Here is a 27,809-nt window from a genome sequence, read left to right as displayed (position 1 = left end):
CCCTTTCATATTTGTAGTACTTTCCACACATTAAACTCCATATTCAAGTTGACATCCACTCAACCAATTTATATCCTATTGTAGTCATAATATCCTCATCGCAAGATGTCCTCCCATATACTATTACCCCATTTGCAAATTCAGATACCCTATGCTCTGCTCCCTTTTCCAGTCATCAGTACAATCAAATAATTGAAGACCAAGGACAGATCCGTGGGACACTCCATTCCTTACATTTATTAGCCTGAAAAACACCTTATTCTAACCTGGGTTGTTGCAGTGAAGTCAATTTCCAACCCATGCTAATACACTTCACCCAGTACCATGAGCTCTTAGTTTGTGCGTCAACCTGTTGTACCTTGGCAAGGACCTTTTGAAAATACCAATTCATCTACAGGTTCCTCTTTCAAATCTGCTTGTGTGTACATGCACACACACACAAAATGCTGGAGGAACTCAGCAGGTCACACAGCACCTATGGAAATGATTAAACAGTTGAAGTTTTGGGCTGAGACACTTCTTCAGGACAGGAAAGAGGAAGAAGCTAGAATTGTAAGGTGTGGCGGGGGGGGGGGGGAGAGGAGAGGAATATGACCAGAAAGCGATAGGTGAGGCCAGGTAGGTAGGAAAGTTAAAGAGCTGGAAAGGAAGGAACAGGAGAGGAGAGTGGATCATACAGAAAGGAAAGGAGGAGGGAACCCATGGGTAGGAGATAGGCGGGTGAGAAGTAAGAGGCCAGAATGGAGAATAGAAGAGGGGAGGGGAAGGGGAAGGGGAAGGGGAGGGATTTTTTTTAAACCAGAAACTGCCATTAGGTTGGAAGATACCCAGATGGAATACAAGGTGTTGCTCCTCCACCCTGAGGGTGGCCTCATCTTGCACAAGAAGAGGCCATGGATCGACCGGTTGGAACAGGAATGGGAAATTGAATTAAAATATTTGGCCACCAGGAAGTTCCACTTTTGGTGGACTGAGCTTGGGTGCTCCAAGAAGTGGTCCTCCAATTTATTCTGGGTCTCACCAATGTAGAGGAGACCGCATCGGGAGCACTGAACACAATAGAGGACCCGAGCAGATTCGCAGGTGAAGTGTTGCCTCACCTGGAAGAACTATTTGGAGCCCTGAATGGAGATGAAGGAGGAGGAAATCAGATGTAGCACTTTGGCCAGTGGGTGGGAGGGAAACTGTAGGGAGGACGAATGGATAAAGGAATCACGAAGGGAGTGAGCACTGCGGAAAGCAGAGAGGAGGGAAGGAGGTAAAGATACAGTTAAAGTCAGTTTACATACACCTTAGCCAAATATATTTAAACTCAGTTTTTCACAGTTCCTGACATTTAATCCTAGAAAACATTCCCTGTCTTAGGTCAGTTAGGATCACTATTTTAAGAATGTGAAATGTCAGAATAATAGTAGAGAGAATGATTTATTTCAGCTTTTATTTCTTTCATCACTTTCCCAGTGGGTCAAAAGTTTACATATACTTTGTTAGTATTTGGTAGCATTGCCTTTAAATTGTTTAACTTGGGTCAAAGGCTTTGGGTAGCCTTCCACAAGCTTCCCATAGTAAGTTGCTGGAGTTTTGTTTCATTCCTCCAGACAGAACTAGTGTAACTGAGTCAGGTTTGTCGGCCTCCTTGCTCACACACGCTTTTTCAGTTCTGCCCTCAAATTTTCTATCGGACTGAGGTCAGAAAATTATGTCAAGTCTAGTTCATCCTTGGGAGCAATTTCCAAACGCCTGAAGGTACCATGTTCATCTGTACAAACAATAGTACGCAAGTATAAACACCATGGGACCATGCAGCCATTATACTGCTCAGGAAGGAGACACATTCTGTCTCCAAGAGATGAACGTACTTTGGCACGAAAAGTGCACATCAATCCCAGAACAGCAGCAAAGGACCTTGTAAAGATGCTGGAGGAAACATGTAGACAAGTATCTATATCCACAGTAAAATGAGTCCTATATTGACATAACCTGAAAGGTTGCTCAGCAAGGAAGAAGCCACTACTCCAAAACTGCCAGAAAAATGCCACACTACAGTTTGCAAGTGCTCATGGGGACAAAGATCTTACTTTTTGGAGAAATGTCCCCTAGTCTGATGAAACAAAAATTGAACTGTTTGGCCATAATGACCATTGTTATGTTTGGAGGAAAAAAGGTGAGGCTTGCAAGCCGAAGAACCCCATCCCAACCGTGAAGCATGGGGGTGGCAGCATCATGTTGTGGGGGTGCTTGGCTGCAGGAGGGACTGGTGCACTTCACAAAATAGGTGGCATCATGAGGAAGGAAAATTATGTGGATACATTGAAGCAACGTCTCAAGACATCAGCCAGGAAGTTAAAGCTCGGTCGCAAATGGGTCTTCCAAATGGACAATGACCCCAACCATACCTTCAAAGTTGTGGCAAAATTGCTTAAGGACAACGAAGTTAAGGTATTGGAGTGGCCATCACAAAGCCCTGACCTCAATCTGATAGAAAATTTGTGGGCAGAACTGAAAAAGCGTGTGCGAGCAAGGAGGCCTACAAACCTGACTCAGTTACACTAGTTCTGTCTGGAGGAATGGAACAAAATTCCAGCAACTTACTGTGAGAAGCTTGTGGAAGGCTACCCAAAACATCTGACCCAAGTTACCAAATACTAACAAAGTGTATGTAAACTTCTGACCCACTGGGAAAGTGATGAAAGAAATAAAAGCTGAAATAAATCATTCTCTCTACTATTATTCTGACATTTCACATTCTTAAAATAGTGATCCTAACTGACCTAAGACAGGGAATGTTTTCTAGGATTAAATATCAGGAATTGTGAAAAACTGAGTTTAAATGTATTTGGCTAAGGTGTATGTAAACTTCTGACTTCAACTGTATGTTTGGTGATAAGATCCCATTGGAGACTGAATAAGTTGTGGGCAATGATGAGTTGGATGCGGGACTCATGGGGTGGAAGGCAAGACGTACAGTCACCCACTCTGACCTCCTCCCTTTCTGAACAAAGATATTTGAGGGTTTCTAATCCACAACATTTCCTGAAACACAATGACTTTTGATAAATACTAACTACTGACTTCCCCATCTCTGCAATCACTTTAAATACTTCATAGGTTGTCTATCAGAGCCTGGCAACTTGCTTAGCTTCAATCCAGTTTTTTTTTCCCAATACCATGCCCCCAAAGATATTATTACAAATTCTTCTACTTGGCTTAAAACTAGTCCATCAAATATCTTTGGGATACGTGTTACGTTCTCCACCATGAAGACTGATACAGCGGATGGTGAGCATCACCTGCCGTATCTTACCCGATCCCTTCATATCTCACAACATTCAGAGTGTGTTGAAGAATAACGGTAACTCTCCTCTGACCACCACTGTTGATCCTGATCCAGAAGATGTTATGAGCCATTTTGAACATGCTTAAGTCAACATGTTGCTTGACTAACATAAAGAGTTTTCCCAAATTGGCACATCCTTGGAGCTGATTTGATGGGCTGAATGGCATAATTCTGCTCCTTATGTCCTATTAGTGTCAATAGGCTGGGTTTGTCTTTGTCCTGTCCTGGAGACGAGGGCAGATAATTCTGCCTGATCTGTCTACATATATTTGTAGTAAGCAATTTTTTGTTATGTCATTTAAAAGTAAAGTCAAAAGAGTAAACAAGATGATTCAGGCTTGGAGTCGTAACTATTAAGATGATGTGAAAGCACACATTTGAGGAATTTGGAATAGTAGCTCAAAATTACTGATCCCTTTACAATTCTCTTTTTTTTTGGCAAATTAATTTAGCCCAAGTCTCCCAATTGGTGCTCCAAGATCTCCAAATGGGATCTAAATTTAGTATCTTTGGGGACTACATCTTGAGTTGCTCAGAACAGGACCTACATCAGGGGTCAGGGGTTCCCAACCTGGGGTCCACAAACACCTCTGTTAATAGTAAGGCTCCATGGCATAAAAAAGGCTGGGAATCCCTGACCTATGCTGTTCTTTGGGCAACAGTGGGTGTAAGAATAATTGACAATTTTGTGCATTCCAAAGACCGATAGTGCTTTTGAGAATGAAACAAAAAAAAAAGGAAGCTGGAGCTATACACAGAGGATCCATAGGTAACATGGAATATTAAGCCAAGGATTTTTGGAAGTGGGTGGATGCAAATAATGCAGGAAGCCCAAGGTATTGCAGGAAAGATACTACCAGTGTGGATAGAGCATTGGCTGACTGGTAGAAGGTAAAGAGTGGGAATAAAGGGAACCTTTTCTGCTTGGATGCTGGTGATGTGGTGTTCCACTGGGGTTTATGCTGGGACTGCTTCTTTTTATGCTATTTGTAAATGACCTGGATGACTATTTTCTAAGTGGAAAGGAAATTCAAAAATCTGAGGTGCTTGGAAGTTGAGTCCTCGTGCAGGATTCCCAAAAGGTTAAGTTGCAGGTCTAGCATCAGAATGCACAGCCTCAGAATAGAGGGATGTCCTCTTAGAACAGAATGAGGAGAAATTTCTTGAGCCAGAGAGTAGTGAATCTGCAGAACTCGTTGCTACAGGTGGCTGTGGAGGCCAAGTCACTGGGTTTATTTAAGACAGAGGTTGATAAATTCTTTAATAGTCAGGGCACGAAGGGCTACAGGGAGAATGCGGGAGACTGGGGCTGAGAGAGAAAATGAATCAGCCATGATAAAATGGCAAAGGAGACTCAATGGGCCATATGGCCAAATTCTGCTCCTATATCTTATGGTCTTATGTTCAAACCAAGACAGAACTGTCTGAACTTGAACATGAATTGCGGAGCAGGCAGGACAAAATGTTTGTAATGAATTTATAAAAAGGTAAAAAAAAATTTAATGCAAATAAAAATGTGGAGTGATGAGCCGGAAGTAAAAACATAAAAGGGGCTTTAGGCCCTGAAGCAACTGTAGTCATAATGGTGGAAGTGACTAAACCCTACAAATATGTTTAGCAAAAGTTCTGTCCAATGTCCTTTCTTAAAGAACATATTCTTTTCCCAATATCAATTCTTAAAGCATTTTAACATCCTAACTTACCTAATCTTACATATTCATGGAATTACCTATTTGGAGCAAGATATTACTTCAATATTCACTTTCAGTGTCTTTCCATGGAAGATATACAACCACCTTTCTTCAAAATATATTACTTCACACTCTTAATCAATTTGTACTTGCCACCTCTTAGGTGGAAACAAGTTTGTTATAGTTCTTTTGAATGCAATTAAGCCTTTTTGTCACATATCTCAAGTCCCATAGTTGTGCTCACTATACCAAATCAGAATTCAAATTACTTAAATACAAAAAATATCTTGCACAGATCTTGGATATACAACACTACCAACCTCTCTCCAAAGCAGGATCTCTTTAATTCAGCTTAAATAAGGTCATATTTATTCTCTCGCCCCCTCCATCCCCAAAACATGCAAAAACAAACCATGTCCAAATGATAAAAGATCAAAGAGAGATTTATTCAAACTCTATGGGATATGTGCAGAGAAAGGAGACGTTATCCTTTAATTAAAGTGTTCTTAAAATTAGAACTGCGTTAAGATGCAGATTGATAGGAAGACTGAAGCTAGAGTACCAAGACAAAAATGTACAATGCATTTTGATCATAGCAAAAAATGTTGCTGAGACATTGTCTATATTGATCCTTTACAACAAAACTCTAAAAATCAGATGGAAAGTGTCAGACAAAATGCTAATCAGACAACAAAAAAGAGAAAGTCTGCAGATGCTGGAAATCCGTCCACCAGAAGAAGCAGGATCGCCCAGTGGCCACCCATTTTAATTCCACTTCCCATTCCGATATGTCCATCCATGGCCTCCTCCATTGCTGGATTAAGGCCACACTTAGGTTGGAGGAACAACACCTTATATTCCATTTGGGTAGCCTCCAACCTGATGGCATGAACATCGATTTCTCATTCCAGCAATGCCTTCAACCCCCCCCCTTCATTTCCCATCCCCTCGTCCCTTTCTCATGTTACCTCCTTGCCCTGCCCATTGCCTCCCTCAACCACCCCGCCCCTTCCTTCTTTCTTCCAAGGCCTTGTCTCTTTCGCCAGTCAACTTCCTGGCTCTTTGCTTCATCCCTCCCCCTCCAAGTTTCATCTATTGCCTGGCGTTTCTCACCTCCCCCCACATTTCAAATCCAGTCCTCAAGTTTTTTTCTCCAGTCCTGCCAAAGAGTTTCAGCCCGAAACGTCGCCTGTACTTTTTTCTATAGATGCTGCTTGACCTGCTGAGTTCCTCCAGCATTTTGTGTATGATGCTGACAGACAGGTCTGCTTGGGATTTTTTTTTAAATTTACACTAACAGCAGTTTGTATTGAAATATTATTTAAAAGAAAGTGCAGTGATAGTCAATCTGGACTTTAGATAAGGTGCTGACCACTTAGCATTGTAAAATAATTGTATCAGCATTTTGCCACTCTACTTACCTGCAAATGCACAACTTGATGAAAGACAACTCTCCACAACTTCAACTCTTTGCCTTTAGAAAGGCTTATTGGAGTATTGAATCCAAAAACAGCCCATTAGGATACATTAATCCATGAAAGTACAATGGGTTCCAGATTAGAACAAAAACTAATTGAGAAAATAGTCACAATTACCTTCATTTATTTGGGACACTATGCTTCTTAAATTGAATGGAAGACCTTTGCTGAACAATTTCTAACTATCATCAGTTGCATGCACTTGTGTGGCTATTAGACACTACGCCGCACTTGGAGTGGACAGATTTAAATAGCATCAATTGTGTGAGGTTATGTTCACAAAGTTGCGATTTTTGTCACTGATAGTCGGCGAGAAATAAACAGTGAGTTAATTTAGAACTGCTTTACTCATTGTGGTTTCACGCATTCAGGCTTGGAGATGCTAGAAATAGCTGGGAGTGAAAATAAAATTATTTCACTACTTCAGCAAGTTAGGAATTACAAAGAATTTGAAGGATGCAATTGTCCAAAGTATCGTACGAAGGCAGTTCATTATTTGCACTCGATGCTTGCACTGATTTTGGTCATTTACAGTCAAAAGAACACAATAGCATACAGTGGACGACTTCCTCTGTCAATAACTATTAGGTACTAAAACCATTTTTCAGTACTGAAGTAGCATTAATGTTCTAATTTGATCTGCATTTCATTTAAACACATAATTTGCTACTTAGGTAAACAGTACATTCTACACCTTTTTAAGCTATTTCCATGAAACTTTGACTAACTTGGGGCAGCTACTTAATTAGTCCAAAATGTACCTGGACTTGATATGACCTTATTAACCAGAACCCACTGTATTTGAATTTTGGAGCAATTTTGCCTTCTCATGATCGTTTTAACATGAGATTTTATATATTGACAGCAACATTTTTGATTACTTTCTCTCTAACACCTATGCATTTTGCAACCAGGCTAAAACTACAAAGGGAATTTTCCAAAAAAGATTTCAGACACATGGAGCATTTCTATGTAATGGTAACATCAAAAATTGACATTTTTTTCTGTAACTAGATTAATTCATCTTATTATCCTTAAGACTCATCAGTCTAATCCTCAATTCATTTTATACTTCACACCAGAATTGCCCCCACCCTAGGTAACACTGACATTTAATTTGTGGACAAATGTTTAGTTAGAACACATTGCACTTATATGAGTAAAAATGCACATGGCAATGAACAAAATTAATGAACTCTTTCTCAAGGTTTGATAAGTTAATGCACAGCCCCTTTCAAAATTCAAATCTAAAACTACAATGCAAAGAAAATTTTATCTTGGGTGTCATGCTGGGTCAAATATGAAGCTGTTTATAGAAATACTGACTGAAGATTTGAGAAATAAACAGGTGGCACAGTGAACAGAAACTCAAGCGTGTTCTCCTAGAATACTAAAATAGTAGTTTAAACCAGCATAGGAATTAGACATCCTTATCCATTTTGTAGTGAAGGTAGTCTTCATCCTCACTGAGAGAAACATTTGATACACCCAGTATTCAATTTTACAGTAGCAGTTAGAAAATCATGGCATTATATTACACACCTGCTGACAGCAGCCAATAAATTTGATTCATAACTTTAAAAAAAAAATTAGAGATACAAGGCAGAACAGGACGTTTTGCCCCAACAAGCCGCACCGCACATCAATTCACCTACTTAACCCTAGCCTAATCACGGGACAATTTACAATGAGCATTTAACCTACTAAAAGGTAGGTCCTTGGACTGTGAGAGGAAACCCACATGCTCACAGGAAGGACATATAAACATCTTACTGACGGTGTCAGAATTGAACTCCGCGCCCCGATCTGTTAACAGCATCATGCTAACCGCTATAATCCCACCAATATATAGAAAAATAAAAGATTTACACATCCTTAGCATCTAACTTAGGAAACTGCATTGCAATATAGACCTAGCTCAATCAATATACTTACTTGAATTGTGCGTCCCTTGTTGTAATTGAATGCCTGAAGTGAATGAATTTACAGTTGCCGTTTGTAATTGTGGGCTACTAACTGTTAATGGAGCTGGTGCAATTGGAGTCAATGCTCCACTGGATGCTACTTGGCCCAATGTGACAGTATGCACCGGAGTAAGAGTTATCTGCTGGGTTGGCGCACTCTGAATTTGCACATTTTGCAAGTTCTGGATGTTCTGCACCTGAAAAGTTTGCCAGGTAATTTCTCCAGATGGAGTTAACGTTGGGGCTCGCAATATTAGGGAACCTGCATTTTGGACTACTTGTAGTTGAAGATTCTGCAAGGGCTGCTGAGGAACAGCTTGTGGAGCAATGGTCTGTCCTGCAATCGTTTGTATTGCTTGCTGTGGAATAGTCTGAACCATCTGTGGCTGGACAGCATATTGCTGATGTGACTGAAACTGAATTTGGTGGTCAGCTGGTTGTGAGGCTGAGCCTTGTAAATCTTGTAATTGTGTTTGATCAACAGTAGACTGGTTCACATGAAGATCAGTTGCTGCTTGTACCTGGTCAGAAGTTGCAGTAGAACTACCACTGGAGGTTTGTTGTGCAGTATTGATATGATCATCTGGAACAACCATATGACCCACTGAGGTTGTTGGCACAAATGAAGCTATATTAGTGTTAGAATTACCAGAAGCCGAATTCTGCACAGCTACAGAAATATTCTGGTCATCTGTCCTTGTTGAGGTATCTATAGCATTTATAGCTTCTGATGAAACAGGTATCATCTGGCTTGAAGTGGTAATTGCAGTAGCATTACTCGGAGTCATGGACTGTGAAGTAGGTGTTCCATGTGAATCAACATCAACATTTCCAATGGGCACAAAAGCAACATTTCCTGTTAATCCAACAGGAACATTTGTGAGCAGCTGTGTTTGACCAGGGTAAGTACCACCACCATACGCAACTCCCTGGATTTGCACAGGGACGTGTGCATTACTCTGCTGTATTTGAACTGAAACAGTTGACGACATAAGGTTTTGGGCGGCCAGAATGTTGCCTGAAGGAGCCTTGCCGCCAATTAATGCTTGGCTGGTGCCAGGAATAATTTGAATTTGGCCATTCCCATCTTGCTGCAATGCTGCTGCTTCTGTATTCGATGAGGTTAAATTCAGTTGTAAGTGTTGCCCATCTCCAGTCTGAATTTGTGGAATAACTTGATATTGAACACTAGGCCCTACACCCGTTGTAGCTGTGGATGATCCTGGAGCCACAGCGAAGACTTGCTGGTTCTGAAGTCCATGCAAAACATACTGTCCACTTGTTGGTACAGTAGCAGTGGCAGGAGATCCTGGAACCTGCCCAGTAATTTGCACAAAATTACCTGCAGTATCTTTTGTTACTACAGTGGGCGCTGAAGTTATTAGCTGCCATCCATTCGACGCTGCTAATTGCGCAGAAGCCAAGTCAAGCGGCTGGAAGAAAGAAAGAAGTGCATTATTTTAACATTGTCTAAGTATTACAAGATGTTACAAAAGCTTTGCATTTTTTGATGTCTGTGAAGAAAATTAATTAACCAGTAAAACAATTACAGAAAAATGATTTTGACATATACTCCTTGCAATATATATATATATAAACTTCCATACCAACATTCACAGCCATCTCCTGATCTTGCCAACTCTGTCATGTCAATTACTGGCAAAGTACCTCTAAACGCTCTTCTATCGCCGACAGCTCTCTACAACTGACCCTGGCAGGGAAAAAGAACTCCAAGTCACTTACAGCTCTTTCAAAATGACTAATGGCTACCATTTGGCCTGCCATTTTATAACTGCATTAGAACAGCTATCATTTTATTAAATGGCTTGGGGGCGGGGGGGGGGGTGGTGGCAAATAGCCATCTCCTTGCTCATGTTCTACTAGCTTACTCAATTGCATCCCAACAATAACCTTTAATGCATCTGCTGCCATTAAAAATACTCTGCTATCCCTTCAACCCACCACCCAGGGGCTCTTTACCCTGATATAGATTAATTCCAAGAGTGATGAATCTGAAACTTCTAGTCGGTGATTAGTTTAGCAGTTTGGACACATCTTGTTGCTGCTGGGTGCTGTCATCCTCTGCCAAAACCACACACTATTCCAGGGTGATTCCGAAATGGAAAGGTAAGCCTAGCTACACTTCATAACTAACCTTCACAATTTGTTCTCCAATTCCTCTTTCACTGTCAGTTTCAAAACTTTGCTGCTTCCCACTTTTAACCTGACTCACCAGACGACGTTTACAAGTTATTGGTTTTCAGAAGACTGATCTGCACGTGCCTCAGACCAACCAAATGACTGGTTAAACTGCTTTTGAAATAACTTGGAAGATTAAGGTTGGAAAATACCTCATTCATCATTGATATGCACATTACGCTAAACTTTTAAAAATTCTGCCTCGTCAGATCACTAAACTGGCATCCACCTTCCATCATATTCTCAATGAACTTGGCTTATGTGTGAAACCCACTGTCTAATGCACCAAAATGCTATCCATCCTCCTCTCAACTGTTTCTGAACTGGTTAATCAATAATAAAACAATCATGAATGTTATAAATGACATTCGACAGTGACCTTAACCATCACCCCTTCAATTTTCTCAGCTGATTTGCAGCCTTGGGATACAGGTAACCACATTATCTCCTTGTAGCAACTCTCCTTCCTTATCCAAGGATTCTGCTTTCTGCACTTGCTTACACTTCTTCCTGGTCTTGCATTGTCTAGCAATTCCCTCAAATGCTTCACTGTCCTCAACTCTGGAAACATTTCTGCCTTGTATCTCTGATGTCAGCTCATCCACTACTAAACCTTCAGACAGCCTCCAAGAGTGCCTCAATGACCTGGAGAGCTATGTTGGCTGTAGTCAGGGCTCTATGCTTTGGCTCTTGACCAGGTCACACATGCCAAACAGGTCAAAGGGTAGAGGCCAAACTAAAAGTGGCCCAGCAGTCCTCGCAGTTCAGGGCTAACAACTCTGACTGCTAAACAATTAGTGATACAACGATGAAGAATCCTTCTACATCTGTGTGCAACAGTATTCCTGCATTTCTACCCGGGACTGCATGATTGACAGTAGTGGAAACCAAGGAAGCTACTGACATGATGAAGGAAGCCCTGGACACCGCAAGAGATGGAGGACCTTCATTGCTGCCCTAAACGCTAGTGGCATAATGGGCAGTAAGTATACATCATACATATTCAGCACTCTGTCTCATCAAACTTTCTGCAGCAGAGTCCTCTGCCTTAGATGTCTCGAAATTCATCACGCCACCTCCAAAGCACCTTATAAATCTTTTTTGAGCACGCAATTTTCAAGTTAGTTCCTTCTCTCAATTCATATTTAAGCAGTTACATCCAATGATCAAGCTCTACCTCCCCTTTAGAAACAGGTAGTTCAAATTCATGGCAAGCATCTTTATCAATTCCACATTTTAAAAGGCCACAGATTAGTTAATTTCAGGAAACGTATTTGCATGTTAATCATCAGTAACATTAAAAATGCAACCATCCACCACCTCTCCCATCATAAGAGTGTCAACATTAACCAAAGAATAAATGCAAACAAACACATTAAAGATCAATTACCGGTGTAAAAATTTGATTAATTCCCAGGAAATTGTTCATCTCCTTCATGAGGAATTCTGCAGATGCTGGAATTTCAAGCAACACACATCAAAAAGTTGCTGGTGAACGCAGCAGGCCAGGCAGCATCTCTAGGAAGAGGTACAGTCGACGTTTCAGGCCGAGACCCTTCGTCAGGACTAACTGAAAGAAGAGCTAGTAAGAGATTTGGAAGGGGGAGGGGGAGATCTGAAATGATAGGAGAAGATGGGGGGGGGGGGCGGAGGGATGGAGCCAAGAGCTGGACAGTTGATTGGCAAAAGGGATATGAGAGGATCATGGGACAGGAGGCCTAGGGAGAAAGAAAGGGGGAGGGGGGAAGCCCAGAGGATGGGCAAGGGGTATAGTGAGAGGGACAGAGGGAGTAGGAGAGAGAAAAATAATAACAACAAATAAATAAATAACGGATGGGGTACGAGGGGGAGGTGGGGCATTAGCGGAAGTTAGAGAAGTCAATGTTCATGCCATCAGGTTGGAGGCTACCCAGACGGAATACAAGGTGTTGTTCCTCCAACCTGAGCGTGGTTTCATCTTTACAGTAGAGGAGGACGTGGATAGACATGTCAGAATGGGAACGGGACGTGGAATTAAAATGTGTGGCCACTGGGAGATCCTCGACTCATAGGTGAAGTGTTGCCTCACCTGGAAGGACTGTCCGGGGCCTGAATGGTAGTGAAGGAGGAAGTGTAAGGGCATGTGTAGCACTTGTTCCGCCTACAAGGATAAGTGCCAGGAGGGAGATCGGTGGGGAGGGATGGGGGGGGGAACGAATGGATAAGGGAGTCGCGCAGGGACTGATCCCTGCGGAAAGTGGGGTGGGGGGGGGAGGGAAAGATGTGCTTAGTGGTGAGATCCCATTGGAGGTAGCAGAAGTTAAGGAGAATTATATGTTGGACCTGGAGGCTGGTGAGGTGGTAGGTGAGGACAAAAACCCTATTCCTAGTGGGGTGGCGGGAAGATGGAGAGAGAGCAGATGTGCGTGAAATGGGAGAGATGCATTTGAGAGCAGAGCTGATGGTGGAGGAAGGGAAGCCCCTTTCTTTAAAAAAAAGGACATCTCCTTTGTCCTGGAATGAAAAGCCTCATCCTGAGAGCAGATGCGGCGGAGACGGAGGAATTGCGAGAAGGGGATGGCATTTTTGCAAGAGACAAGATGAGAAGAGGAATAGTCCAGATAGCTGTGAGAGTCAGTAGGCTTATAGTAGACATCAGTAGATAAGCTGTCTCCAGAGATAGAGACAGAAAGATCTAGAAAGAGGAGGTTTTGGAAATGGACCAGATAAACTTGAGGGCAGGGTGAATGTTGGAGGCAAAGTTAATGAAGTCAACAAGCTCAGCATGCGTGCAGGAAGCAGCACCAATGCAGTCGTCGATGTAGCAAAGGAAAAGTGGGGGACAGATACCAGAATAGGTTTGGAACATAGATTGCTCCACAAAGCCAACAAAAAAGCAGGCATAGCTGGGACCCATACAGGTGCCCATGGCTACACCTTTAGTTTGGAGGAAGTGGGAGGAGCCAAAGGAGAAATTATTAAGAGTAAGGACTAATTCCATTAGACGGAGCAGAGTGGTGGTAAGGGGAACTGGTTAGGTCTGGAATCCAAAAAGAAGCGGAGAGCTTTGAGACCTTCCTGATGGGGGATGGAAGTATACAGGAACTGGACATCCATGGTGAAAATAAAGCGGTGGGGGCCAGGGAACTTAAAATCATCGAAAAGTTTCGGAGCGTGAGAAGTGTCACGAACATAGGTGGGAAGGGATTGAACAAGGGGGCTAAAACAGTGTCAAGGTATGCAGAAATGAGTTTGGTGGGACAGGAGCAAGCTGCTGCGTTCACCAGCAACTTTTATGTGTGTTGCATCTCCTTCATGTTGGTTAGGAGAACAGCATATTCCCTTGGATCAGCACAACTATCCACAAATGGACAACACAATCCTATACTTAATCAATACTTTAGTCACTTGACCCAATGTCTTACCCTTCCAGGAGATGTAGATGCACAAAGAATTTGATATGTATAACTTACACAGCTATGCACTATGGCAACTCTATAAGAACACACAAAATGCTGGAGGAACTCAGCAGGCCAGGCAGCATCCACGGAAAGGAATAAAGAGTCTAGGTTTCAGGCAGAGACTCTTCATCAGGACTTGGCCTGAAATGTCAATTCTTTATTCCTTCCCATAGATTCTACCTGACCTGCTGACTTACTCCAGTATTTTGTGTTACTCTGGATTCCCAGCACCTGCAGAATCTATAACATGGCCTCTATTCTCAAGGATATCAATGCTTCCAAGTCTCATTCCCAGCCACATACCACCCTGACCTGAACATACATACATATATATTTTTTTTTAAAACAGTTCTGAAGGAACCTTTTTAGAACTTTCATCTGTGATTAATTTACATCAAAGAATAACAACTTCATTTATTCAAGCATATCACAAAGAATAGTTATAATGATAATTTTGTCAAAATTTTCACAATAAGTTCCATAGAAGTATGCATTAAGAAAGTCAACCATTTTGGTTCAGTATTTATGTAATTCAAAGATCTATGCACAGGGTTTGTAGAATTCTTTTTCAAATTAACAAAATAAACTATGGTAGTTAAGGTGATGTTCCTTCCTCATTTAGAGACATGACTATATAAGACAACTTAAACCCCACACACATCTACACAGGAATTTTAACTTGGTTAAATCCCCCATCTCTATCTACAACAGAAGCTACCATGTAAACTTTATCAGACATTCAAAAGCTGACACTCAAAAATAGTCACCCATAATTACGATTCACCGATAGGGGTAATTTCATAGACTGATGTTTAATTAATGGCAAGAGGGACAACAGCAGTAAAACAAAGGTAATTTTTTAAATGGTAGGTTGAAACCACAGGAGTGCCACAAGTCATTGCTCTGGGTCTCAGCCACTTAGAACCTGTACTACCAACTTGGATAAATTATATTCCATTTTTGCCAAGAAGGCTGAGAATACATTTATCTTTTTTTCCCAAGAATAAAATCAAAGGCATGATAATTTAAAGAGATTAGTTTCAGAGAGTTAGGCTCCTTATACATAAAGAATGTTAACAAACTGGTGGAGCAAAGATTTAATGTCATTCTTTATTGCAAAGGGGTGGAATACGGGAATAAGGAAGTCTTGTTTCAATGACAGAGCATTGGAGAGGCTATGCTTGAAATATTCTGTAGTTTCGGTGGTGCCCTTAGCCAGGAGTTTACTTGCCTAAAATGAAAAGATTACTTTAGAGGACAGAAAAGTGGAATGCTCCATATTTAGTTTGCAAGATAGAAATAGATTCTTTGAAGCACCATCCTAAGAGCACAAATCAGTCATTTAATGTGTGAAATTCTTTTAAATTGGATAGTTGTCAATTTCTCACGTTCACCAAGCTGTTTAAGATAATAGAATTTTGGATTAAGGAAATTAAGGAACACGAGTTTGGACAAGAATGCAGTGATTTATTGAAAGGCAGAGTGAGCCAAGGAAGTTAGTGCTCTAACCTTGCTCCTATTTCTTTTGCTTGAAATACTATAAAGTGGCCTAAATATAGTTCAGATTTCAGAAGCAAAGTTTTAAATTTATAATAAAGATAGACAAAATACAGCAAGGAATAAATTGCAAAATCGGCATTTATCCAATAATCTTACTCCCTTAAATATGCTTCACCGCAAGGCTAACCAGTTGGGTCACCTAGTCAGATATAGAATTTTGGATTCCTGCCATATATAATTCTTAAATGTTCTTACAATTGTTTAAAGCTGTAAAAAGACCACTACTGATAAAATATGAATAAAAACTGGAAGCAGGAATTAACATTAAAAGGAGATGAAGCAAAAACTTGGTTATGATATATACATCTGCAACATCCCAGATTACCATGGTTACTAAATGCTTTATTTATCACCACATCTTTCATCATTCCACTACCTTCTTCTTGGACGTGTTCTGGTTCTTAAGAATTTACCACTAAAACTCTGAGAAACTAATACCAAGACAATATGAAACTTGTAATGTAACCAGTCAGTCAACATGGAAAGGAATTTTATAAATCTCAAAGTGATTTGATAAAACGTGTGCATGTGTACATTCAACATGCTTTCTCAAACAATGCAATGCACAAGGTAACTACTCAAATGGATAGAGGATTAAAGAAACAAAAGTAAATTGAATACTTCCAGGTTTACTAGTTTTATCAGCCAAGTGCTATTAAGTAGAGAGAGGTCTCACATGAATGACAAGACAAAAGGACAAAACTGTTAACGTTTTTTGTTTAAAAAGTCAGTGAGTAAAGCTTGTTGAAAACAAGGAGCAGAGTCTGCAAAGGCACAGAGTAGATACAATGAGTAAGCAAGAAATTGGCAGTTGTGGAAAGATGTGGAAAATTGAGGGTATCCATTTCGCTACTTTTAAACAGTGTGTCAGAAATAAAACATTGCCCATGTAGAGGGACTTGTACAGAAAACAAAGTTAACATTCAGATGCAGGAAGAAATTGGGAAAACTGGTATGTTAAGTCTTTATTTCAAGGGAGTTGGAAAAAGACTCATTGCAATTATCAAGGCTTTTACAAGAACACTCCTGAAGAAGTAGACAATGTTTTCATTTCCATTCTGAAAGGTACACGTGTTCAAAAGAATTCAATGTGAACGGATTGTTGGAAAAAGGTTTTGTCCCTTGAAGATCAAGACTAAACAAAGAAAGTCAACAGTCACTGAAATTTACCAACACTTGATCCTTGAAATATGCACAATACTGGAGGGAGCATGATAGAGTAGGTGCTAGGGTCCTCAAATATTCAACAAGGTCAAGACAACAAGTTACTCTATTAAGACTAATAAAAAATTCTTTCGTGAATATTCAATCAAGTATATTCAAAGTGCAAGTCAGGCCTCTATATGATAGGTAACGGAGTTAAAGATCAAACATGATTGGCAGAGCATCTAAGGACTACTGCGGCATTTTGTGGGTACATTTTTCTTATGTGATGTGAAATGTTTTGCGATAGCAGGGCAGAACAAAGACAAAATCACTATCAATTACAAATTAAATAAATAGTACAAAATAAAAGGGTTAACATAGGATTCATGAGCCATTCAGAAGCCTGATAGTGGAGGTCATCACTCCTCACACACCACGTTTTAAATTTCGCTGGAAATAATTCCAAAGACTTAATTTTGAATAAAATGGTAAACATCTTTGCAGTTCCATTGACATTCACTCACTAGGCTTTCAATTAAATTTCCTATGCATGTCAATCTCCAGACATTAAATTATATGCACGGCAAACAACATGCATATCATAATTAATACTGTGCAAAAGTTCACCATGAAAGCCACTGCCATACTAACGCTGTTATTTTTGGCATGTTCACGCATCATTAAAACATATATATCATATTTCAAAAATCTTACATTCTACTTAATTAAGAAAGTTACAGGCAATATGTTACCCAACATTACACAATGGACTCAAGTTCAGTAGCTTAAAAGGCTGGCTTTTTTGGCCAGCAAATTAACCATCTCAATCTGCCTTTTTTTTAAAAAAAAAATTCCTTGCTTCTACCACAATCACTGATTTTGTTGAAATTCTGAATCTACATTATCTTTTGTAGCAAATCATTCAAGATAGTAATTGAGTTTGGAGGTCAGCTGACAGTCAAAAATATTGCTTTATTTTGAGATTGCAAATAGTAGATTCCAGTTAACTGGGACCAGTAAATTTTCGCCCAATTAAGCAGCTGCTCTAATTAACCCAAGTTTCATAGAAATAGTTAAAAAGGTATTGAAGACAAACTACCATTGAACTGAAAAACAAATTAAAACATGACCAATACAGTACGATAGAGCTACAGTACTACAGAACTATGCAATCGTTCCTAATAATTATCGACAGAAGAATTCATCCACTGAACACTGCTGTGATCTTTTGAATGACTGTAAATGAACAAAATCAGCGCAGCCACCTTGTGCAAATAGTGGACTGCTTTCATTGCCTTCCTGCATGAAGTAGTATCATATTCCAACAATAAATTTCCTGGCATCCTGTGTAGTCACTAGCACAAGTTTAGACGTGTCATCTTCATCACTTTCCTCATCTTCAAATTTACTGCCTCAGCATTTTGATACACTTTCGATGACTGCATCCATTCAATCCGTCGGCCCAAATGTTTAACATTAACACAAGCACAATCAGAACTGACGCCATTTATAGAAATAATTTGCTCTAAGCACAGTGTTTGTATAAGTGCATGCAACTGATGCTAGTTAGAAACTATATGGCAATAGGCTCCTGACCCAATTAAACAACAGTGTCCCAAATTAACAAAGGCATCCCAGCTAGTTTCACGATTAATTTTTGTTAACAGTTGTCCGAAATAAGCTGAGTAATTGATGGCCCAATAACTGGAATCCACTGTATGTTAAATTACCTTCAGTCCAGTACTCTGCAGAATCCCTCCTAGTACCAACTGGTACAGATCATAAGAATGAACTAGACTGGAGTTCAGCATCATTGTTCCTTACCATTTGATATTTTTTACTATTGAAAAGCTAATCAAACAGTGTTACAAAAGTTCACAAATTCATTGAGATTACATTCCAAATGCTTGATAACAAATCTGTCAAAAATAACCCATAAACCCTCCTCTCTCCTTTGAGACTCCTTAAATAAAAATACCTTGTTGACCCAAGTTTTTGACCTCTCACTCCCATCTTCTATTTTCCTCCATATATTTAAATAATATGATCAAGACAGGGAAGTTTCTTAAAAAAAAATGCACTCTTTCCATTTTCTGAAGGCAATTGATAACTCCAATTAAATATAGTCAACTGTTAAGGTTTTACATGAAATGTTATTTTACCCACTTCAAATCACTCAATATCAAAGTGTACAAACTATAGGGCTGTTGTTTCTTTAAATAAAGGTTATTGCTGATTGACCAACACTCAGTCATAAAACCCATCTTTCCTGTTTCAGAATCTTCAATCCGCAGATTTAGTTCTTAATCTGAAAATCCAAAAAAAATTTCAGCTGTCCCCCTATATGTAACAAAAAACCCTGCAAAATTGAAACTAATCATTCTTTCTTTCTTGGACTGTATTGGCAATTCCACTATACACAACAGGTTAGTAAAAACAGCAAATGGAATTAATTTTAACAATAGTTTTATCTTGGTGCGTCATATCAGGTTTTTCAAACTAATTCAGCGAGCAAGAAACAATGTAATTAATCTCCCCCACCACGGCAATCTAGCAAATTTACGAACCAAAAATAGTTATGAATCAAAATAGTGTGATTATTCCTGAAAGTCAATTCTGTGGTCCCCAAAGTTTGTATATTAACCTTCTAAGCAGAATACATATAACAACATAAAAGAAAACTCATTAAATACACTCAGCTCTTCTACTACCTTTGAACATTTGATTCAATTGAACCAGAATTAACCAGTTAGCAAGCCAAGAAGAAAATAATCACAAGTATTAGTATAACTTTATTCATGAAGGATTCACAATCAGGTATAAAAACTGATTAAAGTTATGGTTACTTGCCAGATTTAAAATGTCAACTGACTACATTAGCAGCCGAACAGATTTATGCCATAGAATTTAAGAATAGTGCTTTTGTATAGTGCTCATCTGCCACACAGACGGAACAGACCAATTGTTGAAAAATCCCAATTAAGAGTTTTAATACCTGTACTATATTGTGAGAAAAATAATGGAGAAGCAGCTCAGTCGGGGGACATTTTAAGTCGAATACTGAAATGCGGCCATTTACTCTCCCCACCCCTACAGATGCTGCTCCATTTGCTGAGCACCTCCAGCAAATTGTTTATTGTAGCAGATCCCAACAGATAGATAGATGGATAGAAATCTACAATCTCTTGGGTGTATGTGGGGAAACTAAACTGCGTAATGCCATCACCAGCACCTTCCAGCAGGATCCAACATTATACTTGGTAAATCTGGCGTGGTGGGGCAACACTGTCATATGCTGCATAGCATTGACATGGAATCTAGTTACTGGACAGTGTTTCAAAATGCAAGACACTAGATTGTTAGATTGTGAAGTGTCAGATAACCAAACTTCTACTGTACTTGAAGTTCAACAGCATTTAAATTGAAACCATGGCCATTTGTATGAGCAAAAAATTAATATGCATCTGACTTTGGTCATCTAACAGAAGGTTTCTATCTCAGCAGGGTGGGGGGAAAATGTAATTTTAAATCTTTTTTTATTTAGGAAATCCTTTATTTTAAGTGTTACTGCTCAACTAAACACAGCCCTATTTAAGTATGACCATCATTCTTACGTTATTGCATTTGATTGTGGAAAAAAACTGCTGTGAATACATGTTCTGGAAAAGATGCAAATGCATTTAAGAAATAAATTCCACAACTGTTCAGGTACCTTCCTTGAAGCAACAAGATCCTACTTTTAAAAGTGAGTTATTTTGCTTGTTACTCTGTAACTTATAAACCTGTGTTTTTATTAAAGCTGGAGATATTGAAGAATCAGGTTTAATATCGCTGGCATATGTCACACAGTAACATTAAAAATCTAAATTAAAGCATATATAAAAATTAAATAAGTAGAAGAAAAAAGGGAAGGAAATAAGTGAGGTAATGTTCATGGATTCAGAACTCTGATGGAAGAGGGGAAGAAGCTGTGTCTGAAACATTTATTTTAGTGTTTGCTTTCAGGCTCATGTACCTCCCCCTTGATGGTAGCAAATGAGAAGAGGGCAGGTCCTGGGTGAAGGGCACTCATGACCACAATGACAAACAGTGAGCTAGTAGATCTGCAGCCTCATGGCACCAGAGACCTGGGATCAATCGTGCCCTCAGGTATTGCCTGTGCATTCTTGAGGCGGTCAAGTAACTTCCTCCAAATTTCCTCCTGTGTCCCAAAAACATATGGCTGGTTAATGGCCAGTGTAAATTGCCCCTCATGTGTAGGTGAATGGTATAATAAGGGACGATGAAAATGGGAAGAAAAAATTGGGATTATGTCGGATTAGTGTAAATAGGTAGTGGGTTGGTGCTGACCTGCAAGGCTGAAAAGTATGTTTCAATGTCGACTAATTAATTATTTTGTAGGCAAGCTTCCTACATTAAGAATTTGCTTAATGTAATTGAATAGTTGGGGGAAGTAGTAAGGATAAACTACCACTACCTGTTAAATGCTCCGAGTGACGTGCATCTCTAACAGCTTCTGACAACCAAGTCCAGCTCCTGGCGTTCACCTGTGGTTTAGCCAGTAAGCCCAGCTGAACAGTTTCTACCGACAAATGAAGCGGCTTAAAACTAGTCACTTCGGGCAGATGGTGCCCGTCAGCGTCAGCCTTGCTTTGGCAGTTCACCTGGAAAGAAAATTCTGATCTCAAACCTTCACTACCTTGGGGCTATATCCACTCATGGGGAAGGCTTCAGTAGTAAACCCAGAGGAAAAATCCAGAGCTGGGGTTCCTGCCTGAGTTCAATGCTGACTGGCAACTCCTGTGACTCCAGTGGTGCCAAACTGTATCGGCCCTGCCATTCCTTTGGATTCATCAGCTACATTGGTGGGGGGGGGGGGGGGTAGCCTGCCTCAATGGCAATAGTTTGCTTTCCATATTGTACTGCCCTGGCTTGCGTATCACATAGACAGCTAGGATGCAACATCCATTGTCCACCGCGAACAACAGAGGGCCTCAGTCGAATAAAAACAATTCAAGAGCTAGAAAGACATCTGTAACAGGTTGTTCTTTCAATGCAAGATTGTGACAAAATTTTATAATGCAACCATTGGCTGAGAATCACTGTCCCAAATATAACACAACAAGGTGGTAACAAATATATGCAAATTAATATAAAGTTTTAAAATGCTGAGATTCTTCTGTGGTCTGTGGCATACTTCCATTAAAGTTCAATTGAAAAAATTCTCAAAGTCAACTCACTTGCTGGAGGTCCTTTATTCCCTATGGAGGCAATTTTACTTAGTCTAACATAGCAGATACTTTTCCCCAAAATCCCATGTTTGGTTTACAAGCAGATAGGCGTAATAAGAGGTGCTATATTTGTTGAACAAATTCAACAGAAGAAACGAGCTAAAAAATAAATTTTGGTACTCCAACAAATTACAATAAGGATCAACACACATCAAAGTTGCTGGTGAACGCAGCAGGCCAGGCAGCATCTCTAGGAAGAGGTGCAGTCGACGTTTCAGGCCGAGACCCTTCGTCAGGACTAACTGAACATGTAAGGATCATGTCTTTTCCATTAATGGTTCCGCTATAGTTTCAAAAATCTTAAACTGCTTGGGAAAAAAATTACATCAGATATTTGGAAATGAGAAAGAAATGTCATTTTATTCCAAAGGAAACATTTACAAAGCCTCAGATCCCAAGATTCATTATAGATCTATCATAATAAAAAAAAATTGAAAACTAGTTCCTCATTAAATTTGGGCAGAGTGAAGATAGCACCAAGCTCATCTGCAGAAACAGCTTAAATTCCTCTCTTTAATGTCTTTTTTTCTTTTCAAGGTGGCTAGGTTCCACTGAGGTCCACAATCTGCAACTGCATTCAAAAATTGGCTTTCACGGGAGCTGAGTTCCCGCTCCAGTGGTTTGCCAGCCGGCTGTTTTCCCACATTCTCCAGGCGCGGCTTGGAAGATGGCATCTCCAGGGTGTGGTCCTGCAGACAACTAATTCGAGGTCACTGTTGCTGACAGAGGCAACGCAGCAGAAGAAACATCTCTGTAGTTGAGCAATCACATTCTCTCTCTCTCACACACACAATGGTGGAGAAAGTTTGCTGCCGATTCTCAAAATTAAAAGCGACACAGCAGACTGACACCACAAGAGCGACGGTTAATCTTCTCTTTAGCTGTGAAATGGGTGGCATCTCAGTCTCTTGTTAGTGGGAGAAAGCTGTGGCATGTCAAACTGTCAGGTAAACAAGTTTTTATTGATTGCAGATCATAGTCTGTCTTTGGGTGCTTTGCTTTTGCTCAGGGGGTGGTGGGTGCTGGTGCTTTTTGACTGAAATAGGTGGGGGCTGATGCGCTAATGCTTGCTGCTGCTTGTGTGGGGAGGGGGCAAGGGGGCTTTGGGTTCTAATGTTTTTCTGTCGTTCATTCTTGTGGGGCTCATCTGTTTTCGTGGACATCTGCAAAAACCAAGTATTTCAGGTACTGAAATGAGGTAATGCCTGAGTCAGTGGTGGAGGCAGATACACCAGTGAAATTTAAGAGACTACTAGACAGGTATATGGAGGAATTTAAGGTGGGGCGGTTATATGGGAGGCAGGGTTTAAGGGTTGGCACAACATTGTGGGCCGAAGAACAGTACAGCATAGTACAGGCTCTATGTCCTCTATGTATACATTCTCTGATAACAAACGGTACCATTTGAACTTCCATAGTTCCTGTTATCAGACTTTGCAAATATGCTTCAGAGGTAAAGGGACCAGAAAACTTTTATTTGGGATGTCACACACAAAATGCTAGAGGAACTCAGCAGGTCAGGCAGCATCTACAGAAAAAAAAAAGACAGTTGACGTTACAGTCCTGCTGAAGGGTCTCAGCCCGAAATGTCAACTGTACTCTTTTCCATAGATGCTGCTTGGCCTGCTGAGTTCCTCCAGCATTTTGTGTGTGTTGCTTGGATTTCCAGCATCTGCAGATTTTCTCTTGCTTTTTTCTTTGGGGTGGTGATTTGAAAAGTATAAAACTCAAATCCCTCCTCAAAATGCCTTGACATTCCCCCAACCCATGTCCAATCAAATGATAACAAGAATATGAAAAGCACGGTGAATTTTTACCATTTTAAAAGGTACCACCCAACCTCCAGACTAGATGTCAATTCGTCCAGGGCTGACATGAGAACTGTACACATTTAAATTTAAACATGTCATTCTCAATACCTTCAATGGCTAAGTATAGTCTGAGTGAACACAAACAAAACCTTTATTTAGAAGGCACAGATTAATCAGAGACAAAAACTAACATTGCTAACGTTAAGGGAAGGACTAATTTGAGTTAATTATCAGATGTTCAATCAAGGCAATGCATTTGATGTACAAACACAGATTTTAGCAAGACTACTGACCAAGACCAGCGTAACAGGCTAAGTCAAAGCAGTTCACATGACCCAAGGGATTGTGGCAAATTGCATTCAAACTTGTCCAGTGGCACGAAGGATAACAGCTGATGACCATTTTTGTGACCAGAAGACATAACTAGCAGGGCTGTACAAGACTCAGTATTTGATCCTTGCTTTGAATCAAACCTAAATATAGTTCGTGCTATGATTCAAAAGTTTGCTATGTGAATTATTGAGAGCAGGGGTGCTTTAGACTGCTGGAAGATTTAGATAGGCCAGTCTTGTGAACAGAAAAATGGAAAACTGTAATTTAATATAGAATTTTAAGGTGATGTGCTTGGAAAACTGCAAAAAAAAAGAGAATATACAACAAAGGAGTGAATTGTAAGATATAAAAGAACAGACGGCCCTGGGGTGTATACACATTTAAAACAGACAAGTAAACGGACAAAAAGACATTGGGATGCTTCCCTTTATTAGGCAAAATATGTAACAGAGCAGAGAGGCATACATGTTGGACAACATCCTTCAGGTTGTGGATAGTTTGAATCATGTCACAAAGATACCTCATCACTGGAGAGGATACATAGGGGCTTAATAAGGATCCTACCAGAACTGGAAAACTGTACCTACAAAGGAAATATTGAATAGTATCTGACGTGGAGATGTACGCAATTATGAAGGGTCAAGGTAGAGCAAGTAGAAAGCTCTTTTTTAAACCCAAAAGGAATACACAACTAGAATAATTTTAAAGCAACTGATACACCATTAGAGCAGAGGAATTAAAAAGCTCCTTTTCAACCAGCATAGCTACAAGGGGTTGAATTATATCCTTTTCTGTCCAATTTTTAATAATACAAAATGGAAGTACTTGCAATATGAAAGTTACAAATTGCATAAAATTTAGTTTGCAGAACTCAAACACACGCCTGATGGACATGGACAATTCACAATGAGTTGAATCACAGCAAAACTGTTGAATGACTTTATTCCACCAGTTAGCATCTCTGTTGTGCGAAATAATATTTTCCCTGAAGTTTACGTTATCCTCATATTCACGTAGCAGTTTACACAACAGACTATGCCAGCCAAATCTTTTTAAAAATGGCACCTAGAGTATGTCGCCAGCAAAGGCCGAGTTTGCAAGAGTGCACTGTACGGATAATGAGAATTTTTTGGTAATGGTGATTTTGGTACTGGGGGGGAGGGGGGACAAATCAAATAAATATTTGATTATTTGTTGCAATGCTTGTTTATACAATGATCTGACAGACTCACCAGCCCGGTTCCAACCGTTGTGGTAGCTCCCGCGGTCTCCGATGGCGGCGACCCGATCTTGCTGCACGTAGCTGCCAGCAGTGCAAGCGGTGACGGCTGAATGTTCTACCCACAGGGGGCGGGTTTAGGAGGAAAGTGGGTGTGAATTAGTCCGGGGCTTACACAGGAAGTAGCCGTACACATCAAAATTTAAACATGTGAACACACACACCAACATATAGTGGTTTGTTTACGAGTAAACTGCGAGACAAAAGAAAAGGCGGCGCGGGAGGAGAGGAAAGAGCGCGGCCCGGGGCCGAGCTTACCTGCGCCACGCTGCTCCTGTGCTGGAGATACTCGCTCTGCTTGTCCACGTCCAGCGCATCCATTTCCTCCTGCTTCACTGGCTTCTCCGGAGCTGCAAAGAAGCGGGCGATGAGAGAGAGAGAGAGAGAGAGAATGAGATGAAGAGCGCACCGAGAGCGAGCGAGAGAGAGAAATGGGCTGTAGCGCCGGCCTAACTCGGGCCGGGCCGGGCTGGGCCTCCCCGCCGGGACGCCTACACAACCTACCAGTCATAGCGGGCGGCTGGGCGATCGGTCGGTCTGTCTGCGGCTTTGGCGGGCAGGATCTACACGGTCAGCATGGTGCCTGGTCGGGGCGCGGGCGCCGGGCGAGCGTCGCCAGGGGTAATTTTTTTTGTTCGTTGCCTTTGATTGACGGTGCAGGAAGCGGCGAAGGGTGGAGCTTCGAGCCGGGACCGTCCGGGGCTCGCCGAAAAAAAAAGCGCCCGCACGACGTTTGTTGTCGGCTCAACCCAACCTTACGGCGGAAAGCCCGCCCACGGGCCGACTGCTTATTGGTCGCGTGTGCCGGCTCGCCGCGCCGAGGCAGCCCACGATTGATAGGGGAACTGTCAATCACGATGCTTTCCGCTCATCAAGCTTCGTTGAGCGCCTGCGGTTCCTTTTCCGGGGGTGGGGGGAGAGGTGGTGGTGTAGATAGTCGGGCGGGGGGTAGCGGGTATTGGTGTGGAAGGCAGCGGCACTGATCGGTCCCCTGATGGCATTCGCTGGGTGGGACTCTTCCGAAATGAATCACTAGTTTGGACGGAGCGGGGTTCCCGCTTCCCCCGAGCCTCGATCTGGGGCCAGTTCAATGGCAGCTCAGGTTAGAGGAGGCATAAGACTGGGCCCAGGAGTGCGATCGTCCAGAGCCCCACACACTGCAAAGAAAGCTTTCGATGAGCATTTTAGGGTGATATTTTGGGCAGACCGAAACCCACTGTCCGAAAATGACATTTCCATTGTTTGTTAGTCGTTTTCATCAATGTAGGCATTGCTAGGTTATTTTAAGGGTAAAGCCGAACACCCCTGAGGACTGTTCAAAAAATATAGTTAATTTAGTAATCAGATACTAATATTGTCATTTTTTAGAGGTGTAAATATACACCAAGTACTATTTGCCGTGAGAGACAGTTAACATCTCTGGTTAAAGGCCTTAGTACACTACTGACTGAACAACCCATAACTGCAGTCTTACCTGCAGAATATTTCCAGCAGTTTGCTTTATTTCAGATTTCCACCACTTGCAGCATTTTGCCAACATCACCTATATTCTCAAAAGCCCTGTGTTACTCAATAGTCCCATCAAAATGTTACTGTCACTGCGACCTAGTGGATGACTATACATTATCCAGAGGTAAACTATACATTGAGAGGTAGACTCAAAAGGCAACACTCCAAGCTGTTTAAAACAAAGCTTTTATTTTCCCCTTCACCCACACTTGACAAATTTCACCCATGCCCGAGATCAATACTTATGGTACTTTGCACCATCAGCATTAGTTGATAAGATTGCATCCATGTTCATGATTAGCAATTCAAGAGCAAACATGAATCACAAAGAGATGTTCAATAACTGTGCCATCACCTTCTACCAAGCAAAACAAATGACAATGAGGTTTTGCTCCAAAGATGAGGTCAATGCCTTTTACGCTCACTTTAGCCAACCAAACATGACGACAAAGATTCCAGGAATGAAAGGGTAACCGTATGAGGAACGCCTGGCAGCTCTTGGGCTGTATTCCCTGGAGTTCAGAAGAATAAGGGAGGATCTCATAGAAATACTCCAAATGTTAAAAGGCCTAAGCAGATTAGATAAGGCAAAGTTCTTTCCCATGGTAGAGGTAGAGGATTCTAGGACAAGAGGGTACGACTTCAGGATTGAAGGACGTCCTCTTAGAACAGAGATGTGGAGAAATTACTTTAGTCAGAGGGTGATATAACTGTGGAATTTGTTGCCATGAGCGGCTGTGCAGGCCAAGTCATTGGGTGTATTTAAGGCAG

General features: G+C 41.0%; 1 protein-coding gene across 4 annotated transcripts in view; it reads right to left on the bottom strand.

Moving 5' to 3' along the window:
• sp3a (sp3a transcription factor) overlaps nucleotides 1-26,325 on the bottom strand; it is a 60,022-nt gene extending 33,697 nt beyond the window's left edge. Inside the window, exons 1-4 of one of the 4 annotated variants that reach the window (XM_063052156.1) lie at nucleotides 26,034-26,325; nucleotides 25,788-25,879; nucleotides 25,483-25,578; nucleotides 8,442-9,903 (exon numbers count right to left, since the gene is read on the bottom strand). In XM_063052156.1, coding sequence (XP_062908226.1) covers nucleotides 8,442-9,903; nucleotides 25,483-25,578; nucleotides 25,788-25,879; nucleotides 26,034-26,040 — 1,657 coding nt within the window. In that variant the 5' untranslated portion in view covers nucleotides 26,041-26,325. Of the gene's footprint in view, nucleotides 1-8,441; nucleotides 9,904-10,077; nucleotides 10,182-25,482; nucleotides 25,588-25,787; nucleotides 25,880-26,033 lie in introns of those variants that run through there. The other 3 variants (XM_063052155.1, XM_063052157.1, XM_063052158.1) reach the window with 3 other exon arrangements.
• Between the last annotated feature and the right edge of the window lie 1,484 nt (nucleotides 26,326-27,809).

This window comes from Mobula hypostoma, chromosome 6, assembly GCF_963921235.1.
Source record: "Mobula hypostoma chromosome 6, sMobHyp1.1, whole genome shotgun sequence".
Taxonomy (NCBI): Eukaryota; Metazoa; Chordata; class Chondrichthyes; order Myliobatiformes; family Myliobatidae; genus Mobula; species Mobula hypostoma.
The sequence above is the reverse complement of the archived record's forward strand: the minus strand, read 5'-3'. Positions and strand labels throughout refer to the sequence as shown.